Source organism: Vanessa cardui, chromosome 7 (assembly GCF_905220365.1).
Source record: "Vanessa cardui chromosome 7, ilVanCard2.1, whole genome shotgun sequence".
NCBI classification, from domain to species: Eukaryota; Metazoa; Arthropoda; class Insecta; order Lepidoptera; family Nymphalidae; genus Vanessa; species Vanessa cardui.
In genome coordinates this window covers 8,493,827-8,514,759 of record NC_061129.1, presented here as the reverse complement: position 1 = coordinate 8,514,759, position 20,933 = coordinate 8,493,827, and the positions used below count along the sequence as shown (strand labels likewise).

The 20,933-nt window shown below is 32.6% G+C and overlaps 1 protein-coding gene and 1 long non-coding RNA gene across 2 annotated transcripts in view; one reads left to right on the top strand and one right to left on the bottom strand.

Annotated features, from left to right (window-relative positions):
* Nucleotides 1–1,233: 1,233 nt before the first annotated feature.
* On the bottom strand, nt 1,234–2,502 carry LOC124530873. The gene is made up of 2 exons (XM_047105229.1): nt 2,140–2,502; nt 1,234–1,743 (listed from the first exon to the last, which is right to left on the bottom strand). The coding sequence occupies exons 1-2, from the start codon at nt 2,449–2,451 to the stop codon at nt 1,318–1,320; spliced, it is 738 nt and encodes a 245-aa protein (XP_046961185.1). The 5' UTR covers nt 2,452–2,502; the 3' UTR covers nt 1,234–1,317.
* Nucleotides 1,576–20,933, top strand: part of LOC124530874 — a 67,424-nt gene continuing 48,066 nt past the window's right edge. Inside the window, exons 1-2 of the long non-coding RNA XR_006966485.1 lie at nt 1,576–1,667; nt 11,315–11,394. This is a non-coding gene — a long non-coding RNA (uncharacterized LOC124530874). The remainder of the gene's footprint in view (nt 1,668–11,314; nt 11,395–20,933) is intronic.

Here is a 20,933-nt window from a genome sequence, read left to right as displayed (position 1 = left end):
GAACAAAAACTGAGTTAAAAAGTTAAAACCACAGAAACCGGTACGATAATAAGTGAGGGCTATCAGGAAACACAACTCATTTATGTAGTTAATAGTGTTGCTATTGCGTGTTTGGAAAATTAATTTGTTTGGAGTTGGTTAATATTAGGGTTCTCTGATCCACCCATCTATTCAAAAAAATTAAATAATTTTTTTTTTTCTTTGAAAAAAGAGGAATAGAAGAGAAATAGCAGGCTATTTCTCTAAAAACTATTAACTGTATATTTGATATATTTTACGAGATACATATATCAATCTAATTGCAGAAAAAATGTTAGCTTTCGAGATCTATACGAGCGCTTGCAAAATCATTAAAACATTATTTATGTGGCTTCTTTTTAAACCTTCGTTCTGTTATGAGAAAACACGCTGACTTTTTTCCTTTACTTTATGTTATCGATCCTTTCCTACTCATATTCTTTTAAGTTCACCAATACAACAAAATATTTTCATTTATATTATTGCTATAGGACAAAAATACCGCATTGGAAACGCATATTTATGTTGAAAATGTTTTTCTTCCCGTGAAAATGCCGTGACGGAGAGTTCTCGTAGTTGTTTTTTGTCTTCAAGCTGAAATCCCAAATTTGAAATTTAATAGAACCTTACGTACTTAATACACCTATTTATAGTAATACACAAAAAAGTGTTATTAATAATAAAAAAGTAAGTCCCATTGGCCTAGAAAAATTCCAGCACCAGTTATAGTTATATTTGAATGGAAGAATACTGCACATTTACACACAAAAAAAGTTAAGTAAAGATCGCTGATCACTTTTAAAATTGCGAATAAGATGTTTTAATCAATTATATATCATATTATTTATAAGCACTCAGTTTCAATGTAATATTAAATTTAAGCGTGGGATTATTTTGAAAAAAATGTCATTAATTGAATTCCTCATTGTGCTATTTTCAAACTGTCTACGGGACCCACAAAATTAGCAAGTATTCCACATGATCGGTTATTCCGGGGTGCACGGGCCCGGACGCGGCTGAGTGCGGACTCGTGTTGTATAAACGACTTCTGTAATGAGTTCGGCTAACTACCAACGACATAGGCAGCTAATTTCCAAACTCGCTACGCTTAAATTTCGATACCAACGCTATAAAATCGAGAATGATTTCGTTTAAAAATTAAACTTGTAATTAATAAAGAAACTTTAAAAATTAAACTTCAAATAGAGTAATAGTCATTTTTTAATTTCATATTTATATGATAAAGATAATTCTCGTATACATCAGGAAATCGTTTTTTATTTTTTCGATTTGTTAAAATTACAAATATACGTCTTGGTTATTTCCACAAATGATTTTATCGTATCCATCGCCGAATACTTCGCTAAATATTAAACAAATAAAATTGAAATCAACGCCGTAACTTTCAAATGTAGATTTAAAGTCACCAAACTTCTCGCTACTTAGCATTCTTTGCACAATACCCACAAACTCAGGAGATTCAATAACTCCAATGAATTCTGCTACTGCTGGGTAGTTTTCCACTTTACTCTTTAATAGATCTGCCATTTCTTGCAGGGGTAATTTTCCAACAATAGCCGCAATGAATCCGGAAACCCCGCCGTCATTACCCGCTTGCCTCAAAACCCTTTCGGGTTTCTCAAATTCAGGTAAATTGAAAATTCTATTTACGTAATCAATCGCATCTTTAATATCATAGCCCTTAGTTTCCAAAAATATGTAAGCCTGTAAGGGAAATAAATGATTATACTAGATTCAAATATAAATATTTTCTCCATAGAATTTTAACTTAAAAAACTCACATAACACCTATATTTTAACGGTATTGGTGAGCAGATGGCCAATTAGCCATCTGATGGTAAAGTTGCCCCTTGGCCATTACTGCCCAAATATATTGGTGTCGTATGAAATTGTAACCATTTCTTAAGTAATCAATGCGCCACCATTCATGGGAACCGAGGTTTTATGCCTCTTGGACGTGTACTGTACGTACAGTAGGTACGTGTACACTAGTTCACTCACCCTTCCATTCGAAATATAAAAAAGTGTCGCTTGCACAAAGCACTACCATATTAATAATTAGGTACTTATAATAACTATTCAATAAGGATATTTTCTCACCTCTTTAAATTCTTCAAAACTTTCGAATTCCCAGACCATATCCTTAAACTTTGGGCTTAAAAGGAACCCAATGAATCTCATTACTTCTGGGTCGTCTATAAACCTTACGACGGTGCTCAACACTGAATCTACATCTACCAAGTTTATAAAATCTTGAACATGATTCTGCCACTGTTTATGTGGTCCATTTTCGAACCTCAGAACCTGCTGATCTTCTAAATTAAGCTGATCTTTTGGAAATCTTACAATTGTTCCTTCACAACACAAGATTACCACAAATATTGCAACAAAGCTAAATTTATTTTTCAACATTGTGCCAACTGAATGCTTGTACTCGATTGTTCTTAATAGATAGATTAACTTAACTGGACTATTATATACGTCGGTATTTCTTATATTTCGAAATTTTTTATCTTTATGTAGTATTTTCGTAATCAATAAGTGTTTATTTACTAAATAATATTTAACCTACAATGATTATTATCAAAGTCAATACCGATAAAGATATGTGTTAACCTAAAGCTATGAGTTAATTGTTTTTTTTTTAAAATATATTATTATTTATTAATTTTAAATTAATTCATCTTTGTTTGGGCTTAAATTAATTTAGATTTTTGGATAATTAATAGGCTGCTTCTCACTAAAAGGCATGTCTAACGTTGAAAGAATTATTAAAACCGAATTGGTAGTTCTTGATATCTCTATCTCCAGCTTACTCAAATATCAAAATGAATATTTATAATTATTTTAATTATTATGTTATTTATATTGTCATATTAGTCGACCCTGAGTCTGATTGACGAATCAATTTAAAATAAATATGTATTTTTTCATCGAGAATATTAATAACATAAATTTCGACAAATAATATAAAATTTTCCCATATATTAAGAATCTAATTGTGACACGTCAAGTTAACGATAGGTAACCTTGTTAAAATGAAAATATACAAAGTACAAGTAAGTATAAAAAATGCTGAATGAATTTTGCTTCTTGACGTAATATCTATTATCTATTGCTCGGAAAATTCCACGATACCGGTATAAAATTGGTATATATTGGTAATTCTAAGACGATTTGACGCCTGAAGCCATAATGACAATGATCGTTCTCAGTGCTTAGGCTGAAATTGGAGGGAATGCACAATTGTGCAATGTACGCAATGAGCAGAACTGATGGACATGTGACGGTCGGACGTTGTCCGTCGAAACGTCGAACACATCGCCTACAGGCTGTATTTATTAGCATTGTTCCATCGCCTTGCTTAGACAATATTTTAATCGATGTACGAACGATAAATACAACTAACTTAACAACAACTTTCAAAATCGACAACGTACGTTAACTATAATTCATATTAAGCTAAGACAGATCGAAATGTGTAACGTAAATTTTATGGTAAAAGTAAAACCGACAATTTAAAATCTAAAGTAATATGACCTATTAAAATACATATTTATGAGTTACACTAAAAGAACAATAATAATAAATATTTATAATCAGTTATTTACTAGATTTCTTTATAAAATGTAGCCGACGATAGTTAAACGGTATATGGTTACCTGATTTTGAAGTCGTTGTATTAATTCTCATCCAATGGTATTGCCGTATTACACAATCCTAACACTTTGATGCAGAACATATTAAGCCGCGAAAATCTTCGTTATCTATAAATTATGAAAACATCGACTGGAAACCCAATAAAAAAAAAAAATCAAAATATACTTTATTCAAGTGGGCTTTTTCAAGCACTTTTGAATTGTCATATAACAATTCGGAAAGTAGATTCTACCGAGAAGAACCGGCAAGAAACTTAGTAGTTACTCTTTTTCAACATTTAAAAAACAGCTAATGTATTTTTGCTACAAACGTATAAAACATACATTTTTGTTGGGTCAATTACTTGACCTTCATGTAGTAACATGTCTTAATTTACGTACGTAGATTTCTGTATAATAATATAAAAAAAATCAATTAAACGCTGCTTAACATAAATACTCTTTATCTATCTTTCAAACAAACTAACAGCGATCCCGATAAACACTCATTACATTGCAATGCGTCACGCAAATTGTAATCGTTACAATTAGTAATATTGTATGAGGCATGTATACAGCTAGCACGATATAAAAGTATAGAGGCGAAACAAAATTAACTCACTAGTTATCTAGATTAGTTTAATAGTTTCTTAGAAATTATCGGTACGTCCCAACCGCAAGCAACAGCAATATAAAGTTCAAATTGGCTTTTTATTTTCAGTGTAATGGAATTTAAATCGCTGCAAAGGATAGTTTCCTTTAAACAATTCCTAGCTCGTTTGCTTCCAACTCTTTCTATAGTCACGACGTTTAATTATATTTATATATTATTCGTGGCTGACCGCGATCGTTAGATACAAGTGTTTCAAACTGATTATCTAACATAAACACTAATGGTTTCCAGCCTCATAACTTTTGGTGATCAAATTGGAGAGTTGCACTGTTATTCTGTTTGACATTTTAAAGCTTTGGTTTTTTGTTAACGTATGCGCGCTAACGCGTAGTTTAACTATAATAGGATATCGATATTAATATTAATAATAACTTGTATTTTATTCAACGCAATATATTTATATTAATATGATTTCGCATACTTAAAACAGCAGTTTAATAAAAACGATTGAGAAAGGAATTGTCATTCGTAATATGTCGTTTTCAATAAGGTTTTTAATACCTAATAAATACTTGTCGCTCAACTTAGTACATATAATTAATATTCAGTTTATAACTAAAATGTATTAGCATATAACTTTTCCATAACGAAGTACCCACCGGGCACGTTCTATAAAAGGTACTTAGAATGTTGATGTTATTAAACATGGTATCACGCTGGTTGTTCTCACAGATTGTGTATGGAAATGACAAGTCTATTAATAAGTAATATATGTTTTAACGGATAAGATCCTGTTAACACTTTTTGCGTTTCGATGGATGGGAAGCCTGAACCAAGATCCCGCGATAACCAATGTGCCTACGATTACACATGCTAATCGCGTACCAACTTTTTCCTTTTAATGCGGGTAACTTATTTAGCATGGCAACGTTTTTTATTAACGCTAAAAAGTTTAATGTTACCCGTAAACGATTTCAAGAAATCTGTGGCAGCGGTGCGAGTGCGGCGGCATTTTAAGATTATAAGTGATTTCGAAGTGGACTTCGAAGTGCAATATCATAAAACTCGGTGACGGTGGTGGCGCGGTGGCAAGGTGGCAAGCAGGAGGCAGCGCGGTGCACGCGCCTCGCAATTCAATGAGCTTGAAACGGGCGAAACATTCAAATTGCACCGCCCGCGCCTGCCCCTATCAAATGTTGTTTTATAGCTAATTCCCAAATTCGGTTATGGCCTATAAACGATCCGCTGGAATAATTTAAATGCGAACCAGCCAGCATAATGTTCGTACTTTACTTGAAATAAGGTATTTGTATGTGAAATGCGTTTTGAAATAGGATTATCCGTCGACTTTTATTTCTTACGAGGATTCCGCGAAGATCGATAATTTGTTACCCGCGTAAATATTTCTAAGAAATTATAATACAAGTATATCAATTGTATCAATTGTGTGAGCTATCCAAAATCGGATTTAAACGAAACAAAAAAGAACGAAATAGCTCATGCATTAACTTGTATTTTTTTGTCATAAAATTAAAAATGTGTAGCTACTTCATCAAGCGACACGCTAAATACATTAGCCCGGCTAGTGTCCGACGCTTTTTACAATTTAAACAGTTCAAATATAATAAACGGCCGGCTTTAAAGGTTTTCTCTTGTTACGAAGCTAATTTCCAGACAGACATTTCCTTTCATTCAATATGAGCGATTGTTTATTGGCGGGCTTCGCTTTGCGAGACAATTGAACAAAATTACTTACTTTAACGGGACTACGTGCCGGTACAATACGAATTACCTGAGTATTATTTTACACACACTAAACACAAGTCTGTTTAAGAGCATTCTGATAACATCATGTGCATACGTTACTAGCGCATATAATATTCTTGTATATAATATTGCTGGCTTGTCTATCATATGTTTTGACTTTCTATTTTATTTTTATACTTATAAATACTAAATCATTACCATAACTATATGTTAATAAAAAAATGTATTGTTTAATTTATCGAATAATTTAAGTTAATCGAAAATTTAAGTCGTGTTTTCGAAAAGAATTATAATTCTGAATTGGTATTGATTCAAAACAATTAAACATAAAATCAAAACGATACGCTATCTGTCGACAGTACATCGTATCAATCACGAAACGCAATACCACAACAAACAACAATCGCGAGGCCGAATGATGTTTCCATAACTAAATTATCAGATAACGGAAAGCTATTTCGCAACCGAAATTCTATTTGCTGGATTATTGTAGGTGCACATTATCCGCTTATATCTATCGATCGACGTAACGGTGTCCTAATGGTTGAAATTTAATCACGACAAACCGAATGCCACCCGTTTATGAAGTCGGATGACTAAACATCTTTTTAATACGATTCACACGTTATAGTTAGTTAAGTTTTTGTATCGTAACATTTCACGGTGCGATGTATTGAAGTCTTATTATGTGAAGTCCACACGGACTGGGAGGCCCGCGATGATACCACATACCGGTCACTGATGAAATCTATTATTGTTGATCCACGGATGAATATTCAATCATCGTTCTACTTCGACATGGATTCCGTATAAATATAAAAAGTGTTACATTCGTTCCACTGTTTAGTTCGTATAGTGTTACAACTGGGTTTATTTATCGAGTACGTAAATAATATCAATCCAATTTACAAAGTAAACGAGCTCCTATCACTAGAAACAATACTCCTTAACGACGGAAGGAAACAAAACGAAAAACAATGTGAGAGCACCTTAATTATAAGGCACCTTTGAATAATCTACGAGAACGGGAAAAAATAAAAAAACTCCGGTAGAATAGTCCGTTTCTACCTTCATGAGATCGAGAGAGTGCAAAGTGCATACAAAATCGTGATGTGGCCTTTTAATCGGTTTCACGTTCGTTCCCGCGCTAGTTTTTGTATTCGAATTTCTCCCGACTCGCCAATCTGTGTTCGCTGGACGACCGGCTCTCCTAGTGACTTAGTCGAAAGAAAATATGCCATAAGACGCTCACTTAGGAGCTATTTTTATAGGTTAAGCCGTGGTACGGAGTGGCATAGCTCGCGACCAATACTGAAGTAATAAGATAAAGAGGCGGACGCATTTTGTTTTGCAGCAAGCTCACTCCAATTTACGCGGCGCAGGGGCCATTAGCATAAGTCCGGAGGTAGCAGAGCGTGATGTGCGCGCGATTCGCCGGCGCCCGGTACTCGGCGTGACGCTCGCCGCGCCCGCGCACCTGCCAGTGTAATTGCGTCCGCGCGACACATTTGTTTACTATTGTAAGCCGTGAAGATGCCATCGTATACCGACACTCCGACTGACTCTCTCAAATTAGCGCGCCGAACACTTAGACTATGCTCCTTTTTACGACGTCCTCGTCTAATCGACCAGCGAACTTCTACGTTGAATTGATTCCTTATTAATAATGATATTTTATGTTAAAATTATTTAGAAACATAAATTATTCCTATAACACGTTTCAACGAAAATACAGTTTCGGCACGAGAGTAATGTATAATTAATAAAATCAAACATATTTTTAATAAACCGCATTGAATTAATAATTAATTAATAAAAAATCAAAATCGTTACATTTTGTACTGTACAAGTTTTTATTGAAACATAAAGATAAGTAGGAGCGCCATACCTATATGACCACAAAAAACTAGGGCTGTCTCTTTTGAGAAAAAATACTTCAATTATATTTAAGCGTAGTAATTTTCCGATTTAATATAAAAGTCAGAACATTATTTTTTACACAACATACTAATATATTTTTCTGTGTAGTTTATAGTGAACCAAAAATACTGCTCTAATTTTTATTACATAATACGAATCTTAAAAATATATACCATTATTAAATGAAATACTCACATTGATTTAAAAAAGGAAACCCACGTGCGCTATCTAATATTAGTATGATCTAATAGTTTTATACGTTATATAAACATGTTTTCACTTGCTGTCATTGGTCTAGCATGTACCAGCAAAGTTAATATGACAGCCCTAATCCCTCTGAGTAGCGGCGCACGCGCGGGCTTGCAAGCTGGCATTAGAATGTAGCATCCCGATCGATTTTCCTACTTTAGATAAGGTAATGACAGTAAAAACAGCCGCTAAGGAAAAACGAACAGCATAAAAATATTGTATCCTTAGTGCCTATGTGCCACAGCCATTTCTGAAAATCATACGGAGCGAATAGCAAAATCAAGTCGGTTCACATATTTTGCCATACAGAGTCACTACTAACGAATGCAGAGAGGATTTTAATGTCACTAATGTGATTCTCGCAATACATACATTAATGTATCGTGATCGTTTTTGCATAAGTACGGTATTTTAATAGCAACGCCAATTTAATTTTCGATATGGCTCATTCCATGAATGCATTGTCTTTAAAATTTTTATATGAAAATCAAAAATGCATAATCGAATGTATCATATACATAATACATCTGTAATATTAAATTACAAAGTAAATGTATTGGAATTCTTGTTTATAATTTTCTAGCTTCATTCGGTTACTCCCAAATTAAGTATTACAAGCTCGTTTTTTACATAGTGTCGTATAGTCTTTAATCTTCAACTCAATCTCAATTATTTAAGAGGCTATTTAAGATGAAACAATCTCCAAATATATCACGAGGACAAATATACAATTTCTTCATATGTTAAATATGAATTGTTGAAATGTTTAATGAATAGTTAATAATACATATTTTTTCATTGATCTATGATCAAAATTTCAAGTCTTTATGTCACTAGAAAGATAATATAAAAACTAATTTTCATATTAAAATATTTAATTTTTAATCAGTGATGAAAATATTCGATATTCAAATCCGATGCACATACATAATAATGCAATAATTATATATAAAATTACAATTATTCTTATCGTTAAACTCAAATAAATATAAAAGAAAATCAGTTTTAATTAAATAAAGCCATTTAAGCACACGTAATCAAGTACAAAATGGATAACTGGAATGCAATACAGTCCAGTAGAGGCGCGTTGCTAGCGAGAATTATAAAATTGCTTTGCATTATGTTATGTTTGTCCTCGAGTTCATGTGACATGAATAATTTTAATCTATGCCTACTATGAATCATAAGATGTATAAGTTTCCTGTCGTCTCCGTTATGTGCCCGTACTCGGTGAGGTAAGAGCGGCAAGAAAAATGATAAAAACTTGTATGCGAATGTAGATCCAAAGCGGGATGCGATCATTAGACTCTCGCCATAATCGCTACATCCTGAATAGGTAGGTGGTGAAGCGTGCTCGCTCCGGGTTCCATCATCGGTTCGCAGGAACCTCGTTCATTCATCTTAAACAGCGGTAATATATTTGCTAAACTCATTCAATGAACTTATAAAATATAATATATATCATCTTGGCTTTTTTTTTGAAATACGTGAATTAAAAACTTTGTAATCCTTTTTAAGAAAATAATGAGGTTCAATAAAATTAGTATGACTTTTGACACCGTTACAGTTTACATGGTGACGGAGTGCATAAAAAGGATATATTAAAATAATATGCATTAGACGTACATGAAATTAATAAAAAAACCATACACACTATGCGTTTTATACAGTTAACGGTCACACGGACAATGACAAGACGTTATATTAACTTAAAAATCGTGACGCTTTTTTGACGTTTTGATTTTTTTTTGTTGTAACAATTTGAGTCTTAACTATTCTACTTTTAGACTCAAAACATATTTTCATTCCTTATGATTACCGGTCGAATTTTTAAATAAATCTAACTATAGCTGATCGTAATTGCATTAGTAATTTAAATAAAAATATCGAATGCGGAAAGTTAATTTTCTTTGTCTGTTTATAATGTAGCGTTGACAAGGTCGAATTTAAATATGCCAATACAGAATATTTTTTAATTGCTCATTATGTTACATAAATCATGTTCGAACCATACACGACAGTTTTTAAATTGAAATTCCTTTTTAGGCTTTTATTTATAGTCATAGGAAATGTTATGCAAATGTTGTCGGCCTTAATGAAGGCATATAAAAAAAACCAATCAACTTTATAATAAAGTCACGACGTGTAATATTTAACAAGTGAACATGTGTTAGTCGGTTAAAAGGTAAATAATAATTAGGTAAGACATAAAAGTGGCGTGAGAACTTGCGGGGTGGGCTGCGGTGGCCGGCATACAAATTGAAATTGTCAGGTCGCTCGATCGGGACTCGTTGGTCTCACGGAAGCATTTACCCTAAGACAATAGCCTACAAGACATGCATCTATTACCCTTTTTAAAGTTAGAACTGACTGCCCTTTAAATAGCGGCCCGTCGTAAATGATATGGTCTGATTGCGATGCTTTCTCTATAATTTGAATCGGTTTTGTTAAATAGCAGTTACGTAAATCTCTACTGCATTGGTACCATTGTTTGTAAAGGTTAAGTGTTCGGTTAATTCTTAATTAATATTCTCGGACATCATTTTATATTGATATGTCGTGTAATTTATTTAAACTATATCACTAAAGTAATTATTTTTAATGAAAAAGTTCGGAACTTATCCTATATGGATTATTGAATACGTAAATATCAGAATTTATTTCAGATGTATACAGATTTCTTCAAAATGTTTTCCTTGGCCATCAAGTTAAAGATAAATTAAAAAATAAATACAAATTAGGATTATATATCAGGAATACATTTTTTGTCCGATCGACCCAATCGAGGTTATTATTTATACTCATAGTTTAGACATTAGGTCCGTAAGAAATATCAATTATTCTTTACATCGCCAATGCGCCACTAACCTTGAGTACCGAGATATCTGCTGTACCTGGAGTTACACTGGTTTACTCACCCTTCAAACCGGAACACAACAATACTAAGTATTGTTGCTTGGCGGTAGAATAGCTGTTGAGTAGTCCCAGACAGACACTATAAATAAATTAGTGTATTTATATATTTTAAACTCAGTAATTGATACTAAGATTCAGATTTTATTAAAAAGGTTTCTTTTTTATGTTATAGGTGGCATACGAGAGAAGGCTCATCTGAAGGAAAGTGATTACCACCGCATATGGACATTTGCAACACCAGGGGGCTTGCAGGTGCGTTACCCGTTAAGTTTACTTACCGCTACCGTTAAAGAAGTAGTACGCTCTTTTCTTGAAGTTTGTATTGTTTCGGAAAAACGAGAGAAAGTGGAATATAATTTTATTTAATAAAATAAGAAAAAAAAGACACACAACAACATATTTTTTTTTCGTATAAATCAATCTCCTTAACGATTAATTAATCATAACAAATCTTCGTCTACATTATAACCCTATCATTTTATCATTGTGTATACAATTAAAATATCATTTGATATGCTGTCAAAAATAAGTGCAGTCGATGCAGTGCGAGGGTGTCCCGACGTGACGTACAGCGGAGTACTCGCACCCTTACCACTGAGCCCTATGCAAAATAAAACACACGATTGACATCTCTTTGAAATTTATTAAAAATTCACTCGGCTTACACTTTAAACGGAGGGTTAAACGCCCAAGTGAAAGGATTACCTTACATCCGAAATGTCGCTGGCTTTATCCTTGTTATTTATAAGTGCTTAGGCAATGGATGCTTAATGCATTTTCAATTATTTTATTCTACCGATTCGTCTTCTTACTGTTTGTTTATCACGTAAAAGATTTTTTTCAACACATACAATCTGTTTATCTCCAATTATATATTTGAAATTTATATATATTAATACATTTTTCATTTCGTCTATGTACTGGTATTGTTTTTACTTTTATTAATTTAAGAGTGAATTAAAATGTTTCATTCAAATCGATTAAAATCTGTGAAAGTTCTATAAATATAATAATAGATTAGTAAGCTTTATAATATAATAATCAAAAATAATAAACGCGTTCGTGTAAGCGACTCGTCTAGTCCAACATATAAGATGGCGGGTTATCTGTTTATGATGATTAGGCGGTTGCCGGGCAACGGGGGTGGTCAGCGGGGCAGTTCCTCATACAGGCGCACGCCACCCCTTCCGACCCTGGTAATTATTCTCGTTGACCACGTTAAGTTTAATGTTGCTTTATCGTGTAATATGATTTTACTCCGTTCGTGACTTTAAATATGTCTGCGTCGAACAAATATTATTAACATTTAAACCAACCAAGTATATAATGTATAGGATAGAACATTAACATACATATATACATAATATATAATAAATACTACAACATTTTTAATGATTAAATATATATAATTTTCGTTTGTTATATAGAAAGGTTTTCACCCTCATAATCCTGCCATGGTTTTTTCTAATTAAGATTTTCCCTGTTTACCTCATTCTATGCTTTAAACGAACGAATTCAGTGAGCAGATCTTAATCAGATGCCACAGTAAGGGGCCTCATCCGATTCTATTTGGAAGCTAAATAGCAAAGGTTTATTTTGTGGTAAGGAGCTTTTTTAAAATGGTCACCAAATCTGTGAACAATTTTACGGAGCGAAAACAAATGCATTCGAAATGTTTTCTTTTCAAAATAAAATATTAATCGTACTAGATTTCCATTGTTAAAAGTAAATTGATGATTCTATAGTACTTTGATTGTTGTTTTTTCTTTTGAATTATATCTGGAAACGAGCCATTTGTTTTGGAAAACATACTAGTTAGTTCAACAATGTTAACGCGTGCTATCAATATCAATGACAAATTTAAATTTCCTATAGAAACTTTGATTTTAAATATATTTACTATATTAGACTGGTTGTAGCCCGCCTCTAGTCTTGCCTTTCAGGGCTACGAGGTTTTCTTGGAGTTCAAATTTCTACAAATTAGCGGTTTACGGTTTAGCGCTGATAGTATAACAAACAGATAGATGTGTTACTTTCACATTATATAGATATAGATTTAATTCACTAAGTAAAAATGACGATTCAAAAGTGCTTTTAAAAGCCAGCTTATATAAACATTTTGATTTGACACATTTGAGTGTTATTAAGATCAAATTTAGTACGTCAGAGCACTTGATTTGAACAACATATTTTAATTTCAAATATCTACAATGTTTGAACACTGAGCTATCTACCTATCGTTATCCTCAAAAGAGGCCTCTCTCCAGCCGTAGGACGTCAACATACTATTGTTGTTTATACAGTTACAAATATTTGTTTTACTTATATATTATTTTCTAGTTGATTTTGTAGTATGTATCAATTTACGATTAAAATGGTACCTAATCTCTAAACAAGTATATAATATTATTTTTAATATGAAATATGTCATAAATAATGAAACTCTACGAAATATTTAATTAATAACTTTATGAGTACAGATCGTATCATATTGACTAACAATTATTCAAAAAGTCAAAACAAATTCTTGACACGCATTCTCATATAATTTAGTAGTAAGAAAGCATTCTAATATGAGATCATTATAATGTCCACAATACAATAAACTATCGAACTATCAAGAGTGCATTCAACTCTAACGCGGTACTATTATTAAACGGAATTCGATTTAAAACCGAACCCTCCTCGTCGTTTGTGAAATTGACATTTATTCTTCGTGTTTCATTGTTGTTGCGTTCGGATTCGATCTATTGTTAATTAGCTTAAACGGCCCATGCGCTATCCCATGCCAAAATACGCCTGTTTAAATTATAACCATATTTTATTTTCTATCTTTCCAAAATAAGTTATATGAAATAATGAGATTTCTATTATGTAAACAGATTAAAAAAATAAATTGACAAAATAACAGCGCTGATAACGTGACGGAAGTCGGAACTATACAAACACGCGTTCTTCTAAACTAATACATGTTGCGCCATCTATTATCGAATAGTGGAAGTAATGTATACACATTGCTTATAAAACTATGAAATTGTTGTGTTGTATTTTTTATCTGTTATATATGTGTTAAAAATCAAATTGTACTATTCATTTAAATTATATATATTTTATGATAGCAAAAAATAAATAAAATCGAGTGAAGCATATAAAATAAATTTAAAGTAAGAACATATTGAGCATAAAAAATCAACCTAATTGAAAAAAATATAAAAATACATACTTATGTTTGTGTGCGTATAGTTACAATCGAATGCCACACACGTGAATCGTATCACGCAAAGGTATATGTCAGTGGGAACGTTATTACGTACGAAAATTATTTGCCCCCATCGGGCGGGAGTGCCCCGATTAAAGCCGTAAATACTTTGAGATTAATTATCTCGTAAACAGTCGCAGTGGCGCCGCTCCGCGACGGAAATCGCTCACCTACGCCGTGAGCGCGATACAAATTCAACTTTTCCAATTAAATTTCGTGAGGCATTAATAATTATTTGGGTACATCAATTTGTTTCGTCGCCGGTTGCCGCCTTATAAGGGTTTAGCGCACAGGGTATAACATATCGAGATAATTCTCAAGATATTTACTTTTAAATCAACGTCAATTAATAAACTAAATGTACATAAATCTTATGAAAAACAAAATATAGCTCTTTTTTATATTAAACAAATATACTTGTTTTATGAACATATACATATATATTTAAAAACAGGAATGCGTAATAAATATTTATATAACGCAGTGACATATAATGGAATCATTACTTTGTTAGGAATATACAAGATTAAATAAATTTTATAGAGTTAAGTCATAAGATCTGTCAGAGTACCCCGCGTCGCTTGCGTTCAAAAGATTCCAAACTTTAGAATTAATTAAATTAAACTTGAAATGAAATATTAACACTTTAACGTATAAAATTTAATAACGTTAAGTTATAACGTGATTATTCAAGTCCTCGGCAATTTTCAAAAACATCTAGGAAATTGGATTGAAGCGACGGCAGCGCCACCTTTGAGCGCTTCCGCTTTGTCGGAGCGAGGCGCTCGCCACTTCGCACTGTGAAATTAATTTTCTTCGTCTTTATGTAATTTAATTATAAACATTTCAATATGGCGCTCCGGGAATTTGTGCTCGGGAGAGAAGTTAAATAGAAACGTTTGATACTTATCTTCTAATACACTTCAGAGATAATTGCGCGATTTAACTTAAATTAAATATTTCGAATGCAATATTCTCTTATAAATGTTAATCGAACTTTTAATCTCTTTCCAGAGAAGCTTTTATAAAATGTGTCGATTAATTAAAATGTTTAATTAATATTAAATATGTAAGTTATCTTTATATACAGTCGTTCTCTAAATACTGTGAAATAAATTATAAGGCAATAACAATTATTTGGCACTAAATTACTCAGCCCGACATCCTGCAGGAGATTGTTTTTTTTTTTATCAAAATAATAAAATGTCATCCATCTACGAAATTAAAACCATTATTTGTATGAAGTGTACATTTAACAGATGCAACAGAGAGTAAGTAGCGTTTGCAATTTTGCTCTAAAACGTTCACGCTCCGGCGACGAGAGGCGACATCAAACATACGCGCTGCTCCCAAACCTTTAGCCAGCTTATCTCCCATTCACTATCTGAATCTTCCCAAAACTGTCTACAATCCGCCCTATTGTTCGATGTTTATTAAATTTCATTTTACGTTTATACAACAACACTTTTGTCGGCTACTTTTTGTAGTGATTTGGGACATTTTACGGGTGGATTACTCTCTGACGTCTCGTAAAGGCTCGATGTCTTTTTGTGCGGGTCCGGCATTATGGTACGCATTGCGAGTATTATGTCATAACAGACGAGCACTCGATGGATTCGTTTGCGTTTTGTCGCGCTATTTTATACCAAATTGAATTCTGTGTTGACAATGTCGAAAACATCCTGCCTTTTTATAAACGTTGTATTTTTAATAGCGTTCGGAGCATTATCTAAAATGTGGAGTGTTCGTATTGAATAAGCCGGATCAGTGGGCATTATACTACCTATGTATGGACGAGTACGAGTATTTATTATGAAGTTATACATTCCGCTAGTGTATTGATATTACATTTTACAGATCGAATATTATTAATAAACAGAAACTTTATAGCAATGTAATTATTTAAATAAAAATGCTACTTCAAAATTATTAATATATTTAAATATAATCTCTATTATCGTTATTTATCACCGGAATCACAATTTAAATATTGTTATAACGTATGCCTTCATTTTGTTTGATAGAGTCAACTCGAAAAACCAGTAAAGTACTCACTCACAGCGCATCTAATAAAATTCATAAGCACCGCTTTCCTCACCATACTTGAATTCAATTTATAGTGAATTATGTATGATGTTATTGGAAAACTTTATGCGTATAAGATAAGAGAATACTCTGATATGCATAGCAGAGGGCCTATTATGAGAATCAATTTATGAACACGCATAGCGGAGCGAAAGCTGATGCGTTATAAATATTAATATGTCAAAATTGTTTAGTAAAATTGTTACGTAGATATTTCAATCACATTCAAAGGAGCTCATATTAATCGCGTGTTTGAAATATTTATAATTCATAGTCACAGTGCGTCGATTAGACGACAGGCTATTTGCAAGGTCAGTGGCATAATTTAAAGCTGACACGGCATCATTTTGCTTAATCAAAATCAGATTAAATTAAACTATTCAGTAAGGTATTACTAAAAGCAATAAGCTTACAACTCCACTGCTACGAAAACAATCCTGTATCTCGGTGTCTTCACTAATGGCGCAAGTTCGACAGTCGAAGTTAGTTGGAGTGTTCTACAGCTGCAATAAAGATAAATCCAGCAATAATATGTTCGGTTGGGCCTTACGTGGAGGATTGCTTGGGCACGAAATTGAATTTGCATGGAGTCTTAAGTCGACACCGATTGAGACGCGCTGCGCATTCAACTGTCTCGCTCGGTGGACAATTACGAGTTCCACAACAGTTAGACGACGATTACGCGGTTGAGCCTGTTGAGCCATCCCGAACCTACAGCCCGGCCCTCCCGACACTTTGAATATCTAATTTTACAAATCTTCGACTTGGTTTCTCTATTACAGTGTGATAATGCTGTTTCGATACGTGATTGTCAGATTAATCTCCATAATACAAATAAAACGCTAGTTGTAGATATGAGAGACATCAACATTTATTATTATATCGAATATTATTTACGGCAGATAATAAATTATCTTAAAGAAAAGGCACTCAGCGTCAAATGGTTAATATTAATATGTATGTTATACAAAACTATGAAGCTGTTGGAAAGGCTAAATCCGTAGAGTATATATACACAATACTTACCTTCCTTATTTGATTAGTGCTTACATATTAATTATTTTAAGCGGAGACTTGGTTAATATGTGGGACGTGAGCAGCAATCTTCGTCGGAGCGCCGGTAATCCACGCCGGAGGGCCAGCATGGAAGGACGCTCCTTATCCCTTGATCCCGTTGTTTACCAGACATTAAACAGATAACAACTCCACGCCCTGATACTCTCTCCAGATTAAGCCTCGGCTCTCGTAATCCGAACTTCGATTAATTTCATCCAATACTTACTCACGAGTTACTGGCTTTACTAAATATTAGATTACTAACTTCTTGCTCGAACTCGGTCCAACTTACTGACATGTCATAATCTGTCTGTCATGCTTGTATTTAAGTTGACATGTTTGTGTGTGTGTGTGTGTGTCTCAAATCTTGCAACCGGATTGTAAAGAAGCTCCAAGCAACCGATTGACATGAAATTTTGTACAATATTTTAGTGATGATAACAATTTGTGTTAGTAAAAATAAAACAGTTAAAACAAAAGCTTGCCTTTAATTATTTCTATGTTAATAACAAATCATTGCAATAAATCTAAAATATTATCCGTTATAAATAGGAAATAGATTAATAGGTAAAAATTAATAGGTAAATGATTCTTTTGTTACTTTTATTAAATAAATCTTTTAAAATATCCTGAAATATATTCTTATATCCTAGGTTCAATCTATCAAACAAATTAATAATAAAAATTAAGTATTAAGATTTGGAATGGAGACTATATTTCAAATACCCACCGAGAAAGTTAGAGAAATTCATCACTAAATATTATAAAACAAAGTCCCACGGCTGTCTGTCTGTCTGTACGTTTTCGATAAACTCCAAACTACTAAGCGAATTTTCATGCGGGTTTCACTAATAAATAGGCGGATTCATAAGGAAGGTATTGAGGTATAAAATTCATTAAGATTTTTTAGTCAATAAGTTAAAATAACAACGACAATTGTTATACATGTCGGAAAAGCAAGAATAAAAGTATAAATAACGGGTAATAACATTAAAAAACAAAACCTAATGTCCTCTCGTGCGAAGCCGGGACTGTAAAATTTCGGACTCACTCGGTTGAGATGCATTTATATAAGAAACAAAATTGTAGAACACAAATTTGAGCGCAAATCACACTCATTCTGATCGTCAGATACGGATCCGTAATCCGACACAACTACTGAGAGATCAGACGAAAGAAAAACAGCCCTATACGGACTTTTCTTCCGTTAGGAGGTTGCAGCTGAGATTTTATTGACAAAAAAAATGGTTACATAAAAGGGGAGATATCCTCTGAAAATTTGACACCGAAACCACTAGACCTGCTGCGGTATGCTAATAATGTCTTCTTATTTTGATTTAATTAGATAATTTCTTTTTGATTTTGAATATATGTAAATAATCATAATTTAAGAAAAAGTATTATCCGCTGCGTTTTTTTGGCAGTTCTTCTCATATCAGGGTTTTTTATTACTATTAACCGTTGTAGTGTTTGACCATCAATAAGTAAGTGTAATGCTTCTATATTATATAAAGAAATGTCATTTGATTTAAGTTCAAATTACGTAATAATTTTGAAGCTCTTTATATATTTAATAAACTTTCTAATCAAAACATAATTATTTCTCTGAACAATTTTTGTTTTATTTTCCAGTTTTAAAACCTTAGTATTAATATACACAATATATTATACAATTGATAAGAATTCTCATAAAACTTATTATAACCAGATAATAAACTGACTTCAAAATATTTTTTTCGTTTTTACTCATAATTAGTGTATTTCCTTCGATAAAACTTAAATCTTAATGAAGCAATATTATCTTTACGATACTTTTATCAAAAATAAACATAAATATTTTTACCGTTATAATATAATATATTCATATACATGACATAAAATATATTAAAATATAATGATAGCGACGGACTCACAACCTGATTACATAATCTGTGGCGTTGAAACATGCAGGTAGCTAATTTAAAACAGCACTATAATTCACTTGGTCGTGTTATGGTATGTCGAGTCGAGACTGCTCAGTGGTTCGATAACGCTGGTCTTAAACAAAAGATCACGTGTTCAGATCGATAAAATTTTTAACCCGATTTTAACAATAAAATAATTTTGCATCTGATCATAATAAAAATAATGGGGACATTAGAAATTTATAATAAATATACGTAGAATGTATATCGTATTAACACGCATATTTGGATAATATTCTTTGTGTAAAAAAGGTGGTGGTGGAAGGTACCACCCCTGAGTTTCGGTATGAGTGGTGATTCAGTGGAACTACAGAAATATCATTAATTTTAATTGGTGTATTGACGATGTAAAGTACAGTTAATAGTTCTTATAGCCCAATTATCTATAGCCCATTTGCTTGTTCGTCTGCTTGTGTCATAAAATAATCCAGGAGTTTAACTTACCATCACAATCCATTACCCAAAGAGTTAGTGTGCGGTGTACCGAAAACAGAGTAATAAAATATTTTTACATTCGATCTATATAAAAAGTATCTTTTTTCTCAATAAAAACGATTATAATAAACTACAAAATTGAAGAAGGCATAACTTGCAAAAAGGAGGTATAATTAACTCCAGCCTTCTTAATTTTAAAGGAAGGAAATCATCCTAGTTTGGGAAGTATTCTTGTAAAATTTGGGGCATGTGCTCTGTCCAATATACTTAGTTCCCTATCATTCTTGTCTTATAGCTATTGATTTTATTCTATTCTGGGTTCAGGTACAAATCTTCACATAATGATAATGATTGTACATTATCATTATGTGAAAATTTATTTTTAATTTTAATAAAAAAATTGTTCTGGTAGTTTATTTTGTGTATGTTAGAAATTGATATGGACTGTTAGGTTATTTTTATATCATTGAACTATTAACACTTTTGAATTATTTTCATATCATATTTTAAAGTAATTCAATTTAACTCCAATATGGCAAGGTTTAAGGAAGATATAAGATTGTGTTCGTATAAACGAATTAATTTTATGACTCGAAGAAAACTTAAATCGATTTCACGCTCATACAAAAGAAGGATCGACTTCTTTCGTACATTCGATTCTTTAGTACATTTTTTTTCCTTAGGAAAAGAGATGAGATTTTTAGGGATTTGCGTCTATTTTTTATTGACAAATGCAAATCTCAGCTCTTCTACAACTATCTACTACTAATAAATTATTTGGTAAAAAAACCAATGATTTCGAACCCAGGACCTCAAAGTCTACAGCTTCATGAACTAGCCACTAAACCAACGAAGCAGTTAAAATTAATTAACGATGTGACGCATCTGTCGACGACACGAAGTTACATTTCGGTTACAACTTACTGATGCGATGGCTGAACAAACACCAGGCAGAGCAAATAACGTTGCAAATGATACACCCTCGCACCCCA

Excerpts from the sequence above, each read along its gene's own strand:
- LOC124530873 (XM_047105229.1), bottom strand. The coding sequence starts at position 2,451 with ATGTTGAAAAATAAATTTAGCTTTGTTGCAATATTTGTGGTAATCTTG. Across the intron at positions 1,744-2,139 it reads GTTTTGAAGAATTTAAAGAG|GCTTACATATTTTTGGAAAC; the intron begins GTGAGAAAATAT and ends TTTCCCTTACAG.